This window comes from Anoplopoma fimbria, chromosome 22 (assembly GCF_027596085.1).
Source record: "Anoplopoma fimbria isolate UVic2021 breed Golden Eagle Sablefish chromosome 22, Afim_UVic_2022, whole genome shotgun sequence".
Taxonomy (NCBI): Eukaryota; Metazoa; Chordata; class Actinopteri; order Perciformes; family Anoplopomatidae; genus Anoplopoma; species Anoplopoma fimbria.
Genome location: NC_072470.1, coordinates 2,955,815 through 2,962,533, shown reverse-complemented (window position 1 = coordinate 2,962,533; position 6,719 = coordinate 2,955,815). Strand labels below are relative to the sequence as shown.

The window sequence follows — 6,719 nt, the reverse complement described above, 5'->3', positions numbered from 1 at the left end:
GCTGCAAATACAGAAACGCACTGCAAGTAAAAAGTGATGCATGCTGTTGCCATGGTTTCAGGCTCATGGGGGTTACTGAAGCCGGCTATCTGTGAGCTCAAATGTAGTTGCTTTTTTATGCCCACAATATAATTCATGTCAGCCTTTTTTATTTAGGGTCTCTTTATTTTTAAGGGAGTGGAATGTTTGCCAGAAATTAATTTCAATCTAATTCATTTTCTTAAGTGCACATTAGTGGCTATCGCAAACTATTATTTAATTGATGTATTAAAAGTGAAATGTGAACCATCTGGCCACAAGCTGCACAGAAGTAGTGGTCAGCATTTCACCTCTACAGACAAATTTATAGTCATGAGTCATAGAAAACACCCTGACTGGACTCTACAGTCTCACTATCGCATCTGCAAAAAAACACACATAAAGTCACTGTATCTCTTGACATCCTGTTGATAGTTCCTTTGTTTTGATATTTCAAATCTGGTCACATCTTGTACATTGCACCTTTACGGTCTAAATTAAATTTTAATTCTTTATGATTCAGATTAGCTACTAAGGGTGAAACAAATTGCAACAACTCAGTACAATATTTTAAGATAGGAGCTTTTTTGTCATAGGGTAGGGTGGATTTTTTTCAAATCAAATTAGCTTGTGTGGAATCTTTCATTATTTTATTTCATTCTAGCGATGCATTTCTTATTTACATATAGCTTCCTAGTGTTGTTTTTTGCTCTGATGCTCTACTGATTGTCGAATAAGAGCTCCTGAATCCAGGAACAACAAAAACAGAAATGACAGCAGCATGGCTTCCCTTTTCCTGTTTAATACAAAGAAAAAAGTCTGTTGGAGGAAACAGCTCTGACACCAACTCTCCAAACATTCAGACTAAAAAAAGTAGCAGAGCGAGAGCATCCAGTCGGGCTCTGTGGAGGATGACGGTGAACGTCAAGCTCATTTCAAGCTAACAAGCTAACCACAGCTCATTATGCAAGTCAGCCTCCCTGCAGGACACGCCGGCCAAAACTGCTCCGGCCATTAATCTACATACTGCCGTGCAAAAATATCAATACTCTGTGATAAAGAGCATCAGGTTCCTTTTAATCTGTCTGTGATTTCCTCGCAGAAAGCCCTTTGACAGCGAACGAGGAAGGCTTATGAACCTGTTGCTCTCAGCATGTGTAGGAGGAGTGAATGAAAGAAAGTGGGCCGAGAAAAAGCAACATTTGAGACTTCCCAACGGGTCCTGGGGCTGCAATGCATTTTGGTCTATTTCCTGATGCTGTGGGCGTATAAATTGGCCACTGTGGGGATAAAATCCTCTCTCTATAGTTATTGGATGTCTGTGCTAAATGGTGGCTGCAGAAAGAGGTTCTTTGACTCCGGGAACTGACCTTAAACCTGTGAATTTCTCCATTTTTGAATCACTTTATAAGATTAAACACTGCACTATTTTGCTAAAAAGCATGTGAACAACACCCAAACATTACACCCACGTGTGATCGTTGAATGTCTCATTCTCTGCAGAGATTTGCTTCCATTGTGCTGCAACTGATGGAAGATACAAGTGGCCCCAAACAGACACAGACTCAGTTTAGGCTGCACAAAGTGAGGTGAAACATGCAACATCTATTTGCAGCATGTTGCTCATCCAGGAGCTTCAGGGCTCGTTTGTACGGCGTGCAATATTGCTGCATTAACACTGACTTTATCCCCCTGTTAAAACACAGTAGCACTCAAATGAATCACAAGGATGTCATCCAAAAAGATTTAACCATGCTCAACTCTTACAACAACTTAATGCAGTGTAATTCAGCAAGTGTTTGCCAATAGCCCAGTATTACAAATCACACATTTGAAACAAACACCCTTTGTCCTCAGAGCCTTGATTCAGATGAGGAAAAAAAACTTTAACGTGTGAAACAATGGTCTAATCACCCACTAATGTAATCCAGAAATTGGCTTTACATTCTGTCCGAATACAACTTTCGAATGGCTCACAGTTGTTAATCCAGTTTATCCTGAAGGTGTTAGATGGAGTAGAGGTCAGGTTAAGTTTTGAAATGAGGAAAATGTCAAAGTTTAAAGAGGAAAAAGGACATTTTCTTCCCCAACCTGTTGCTTCAAAGTTCACAAACACACTTTCATCCATATGCATGTCCACAAGGGAGTTCTTTTAAGGAGGATTCTTTCTTTATGCAGAGAATAGAGGACATGTTGACAAAATAAAATATGTGTATGTATATTTAAATATCCCATCCTCCACCTACACACACACACATTTAAATCCATGTTCCCTTGTCTCTGACAATGACAGCTATGATCCCACCTCCAACTTTCATCACATTACTGCGGTTAAATCCAAACCGCTTTCATCTGCCAACGGAGCGCACACACAATGAATGGACTTCTGCAATTAAATTATGCGCAGGAGAGGAGGAGGATTAGATGGAGTCAGGAAGACAGAGGAGAAGAGATGGAGATGAGAGAGGAAGAGGAGAATGAGATATGACAGGAATATGACAGAACAATGGATGAATGAGTCGGAGAGTCAGGGAGGAGGAAAGAAAAAGGATGAAGGAGGAGCAATTATCTTGAGCAGAGATCAAGAGATGGCGAGTGAATTTTCAATCTTCTTGTTTTTTTGAGAGAAAAGACAGACGAAGGTCAAAGTGAGATGGATGGACGGAGTGGGAGGAGAAAAAAAGATCAATGATGAAGGGAGAGGGTGGAGGGAAACAGGGAGGAGGAGAATATGGATATCGATTAAATGATGGAATACAGCGGTTCAGGTGCATGTAAGACACAAACACACATACAAAAACACACAAACACAACTATGTCCATGTTTGTCCTTCATGTTTCTAGCTGGATTGTTAAAATTATCTATTTACGGCCATTCATAATTTTTTAACATTTCAGGACGCAATAAGCCATGTTTACGGTCTATAATTGCTCTATTATAAGAAGAATATGTGAATCTCCTCTTAGCTGAAATCCTCTTAAATTGAGTTTTACAATATATTATCATCATAAACCAAATGCCACATAACAGATTTAATCCACCTCCAAACCTCTTAAGAAAATTAAGCTCAGCATAAAGATTTGGCTGCTCTATAACTCTATAACCGATACAGGCTAATTAAGGATTTTTTTTTTTAACTGCCACAATAAAAGATTATGTCAATATTTCCATTTCGGTTTAACTTTCCACAAAACAACAGTTTGGCCATCTTAAAGCTATAGAAAAGGTATTTTCCCAAAACATTTTTAGGAATTTTTCTCAACATTTTCCCAGGAAATGTAGGCTGAATAAACAGTGAAGCTTTAAAATGCATCATCTGAGGTTTTGGTAAGAAATTGGAACTGAGGTGCAACCGAAGACTCCATATTTCCTGAAAATGTGCCTTTTCATATTTTCAAAAACATGCACACACACACTCACATCTGTTTGATCTCTCCACACACAGCTCTATTCATTTATTCCACTATGAGACACACAAAAGCTTTCACCAAACGTACATTTTCTGCAGCTTCTAACAACACAGCAATGACAGCGTCTCCACCCGCGACGACAACAACAACAACAACTCGTGACTCGTTGTTTACATTGTGTCTCCTGTAGTAGACTAGTCTCTGACGTACGACTCAGACCGTTAATCACACACAAGGAACGCTTTTGCAGATACACTCAGACAGTCCAATCTGGCTAATGGCTGCCTTCCCTCTGTGGGACGGATGGTTCTGGAGATACAGTAACATCATGTGCATGCTGATTAAGATACAGTAGGAACATGGACAGATTATGAGACAATAGAGCGTCTGGGCTAACACAGTTGTTTTGAGTCTATTTGTAGTTATATTGTCTCTTTGTATGGTTGTTTAGAGTCATATTGTAGTTTTTCTACAACTTTATGGTTGTTTTGTCTCTCTGTATACTGGTTTTCAATATCTTTGTAGTTGTTTTGTTTGTTTTTGGACTTCATTTTTCCCTCGTTGTGGTCATTATATGCTTTTTTCTGTCCAGTTTTTCATGGTCTTGTGGTTTGCTTGACTCTGAATCAAGAAATATATACTGTCCTTTTAAACAGAGGTTCAGGCCCAGTGTGTGTTAGGCCCACTCATTCATCTCCAATTACTGTGATTACATCCTGATAAAACATGACATGATCAGATTTTTAATTCTTGTTTAATTCCTGCTAGTCAACTGAAAGTTAATGACCTCATTATGCCACAACATTTCTGACTTGGACCCAGATGTCAGCAATTACCTGAGGATGTTTAATTTGCTCTCTGCTGGTTAAGTTTAGTCACGACCTGCAAGAACTGATCAAAGTGATGCTGCAACCAAGGTAGAAGAAAACCCCCAGAAAGGAGACACAGAGATCATTGCAACTGTCAGGTTTGCAGTGATGTGAAGCAGAGCGGAGCAGAAAGAGAGCCCTCCATACGTGAATAAAGAAGCTCTTTGCACTGCTTTTTTTCAATAAAGACCTCCTGTTCTCCCAGTTGGTGCATTTCAATGCTCCCTACATGCCGTGAATGTTCAGCTTCCGTCTTTCAGCTCCTTTTCTAGAAACCATTGTAGAACTTTTGGTCTGAATAAGAACAGCTTTTAGTCTAATTGCTATGTTCTGAGAGCAGTGAGATGTAACATAGAAAAACTCATGAAACTATTCTGCAAATATCACAGAATTGTAATTGTGTAAGTACTTCTCATCCATGTTAGCCAAAAAGGTGAAACTTAAAGTTCTTTCTTGAGTTTTTAATACATCTAAACACCAATAACAACTGGGCAAACTCAAACCGAATGGACCTCAATGTCCGCTGCTATTTACAGAGTCAACAATGATTCAAGACTCTCTAAGATAAATATTCTACACATATTCAAGTGCAACTGAAAAGCACAAGTTGTCAAACCCTGAATATGACCCCCAAGTTATAGTTGAAAAGACCATGTTTACAAGTCAATAAAGATCTTTTAAAATAGAAATAATTGCATGCTTAAATATCGTGTTCATAACATTTTCTACAGATTTATGCACCAAACAAGAAAAACCTTTCCCCCTCCAGCTGTTTTTCCTGAATGAAAATCCTCAGCAGGCGGCTGCTGCGTTAACATGAGATGTTTATGACAGGGGAGGAGAAGGTGAAGGCCGGGGGGGAAATATGAAGACACGCTTCATCGGCTGAATCAATACAGAGCCTAGTAAACACAGATCAGACGCCTCAGTCATCAGTCAAAGAGAAGCACGTGATTTGGTTTCGTTTGCCAAAGGCCGCTTTTCATAAAACCTTGTGTAAAGATAAAGAGAAGAGGAATCTGATGGAAGTGCATTCCTGCTAATTAAGCAGGCCAGAGAGCTAATCTCCTGATAGACACTCAATTAAGGTTTTGACAGTTTTACAACAGCTGTCGGTCTTGTTGATATATATACACGGCATAAAAACAGTACAGCAAACCAGATCTCTCACACAAACACATGAAGAAGAAGCAGAAACACGTTCATGTCGAGCTGTGCATCCAGCCCTTAAGTAGCTTTTAATACATTAAAATGATCGTACGCCAGCTTATTCTAACTCTACATTGAAGCTATGTGATGTTTACTGAGTGAAATACGTCTTTCATGGCTGTGTTTTCTATGATTTTATACAGATTTCTCCTAAATTTAGCCTGAGAAATTTGCTATCTTTAGAAACGTTGGGATCCCTGCTAGAATTTTAAATAAAGTGATCTGGGTTTATGCCATGTCTGGCTGCACAGCAGACGCATTAATTAATTTGTTCAAAACACAGTATCAACAGTTCTTTGTGTTCATGTGTAAGCTTATTAATGATGAAATGTTTTTCAAAATCATGGAAACAGCATGCAAATGCAGGAGGAAAACCAGGAAAACAAAATGTCTATACATTAAGAAAAAGATCAATCAGCTTGGTCTGTGAACTCTGAAGATTGGGATTACTCTCCTTATATTTTCCATTTCTTTTAAATGTCCATTTTTTTGTTAATAGTAAACATAAGAATAAGGAACATGAATGATGACCTGCAGAAATCCCTGCTTCTATTAAAGCATATTTATGATTGTTGAAATTGTTCTTACTGTCTATATTGCATAGAAATGATCATTACACTTTTATGAGAGAGATGGGTGGAGAGACAAAAACAGATCCATGATGCATGCAGCAAATGTGTTGATCATTTTCTGTTTTACTAGTTTGATGATGTAAATATTGTATTTCTGCATGTGAGCACATTTGAACATTTTGTCTCACCCCTCAGTATCTGAACCCAGCCAGATGTTTGCACCTGGACATGAGAAGTTGTGAATATTAAAAGAGTGAACAGAGACTCACTGGCTCCGACCATCCCTGGTGTCTGCCAGCAGGTCAGCAGCAGCAGCAGCCCGACGTCCAGCTGGAGAGACGCGGTCATAACCTTCCCTGTCCTCATGCACAAGCAGCACCTCCTCTCCTCTTCCCTCCTCTCCTCTCCTCTCTCTCCTTGGTTTCACTGGAAGTTTCCCCCACAGGGTCACCACTGTTCCCACACCATCTTCATCCTCAGCACCTGCTCCTCTTCTCTCTCCTGCGTCGGTTTTTAGTCACAACTTGCACAAAGTAGAGCTGCAGGTATGCAAGTCAGATGTGATGCATGGAGATGATGAGCATCAGAGAGCTAACAGGTAGTCCCAGGCTTCCTCTGCATCTGGCTCGGGTTTTGCGTA

General features: G+C 39.6%; 1 protein-coding gene across 1 annotated transcript in view; it reads right to left on the bottom strand.

The window, feature by feature from the left end:
• Positions 1-6,427, bottom strand: part of LOC129111948 (fibronectin type III domain-containing protein 4-like) — a 17,448-nt gene extending 11,021 nt beyond the window's left edge. Inside the window, exon 1 of the mRNA XM_054624111.1 lies at positions 6,349-6,427. Within this exon, the coding sequence (XP_054480086.1) occupies positions 6,349-6,427 (79 nt within the window). The remainder of the gene's footprint in view (positions 1-6,348) is intronic.
• Between the last annotated feature and the right edge of the window lie 292 nt (positions 6,428-6,719).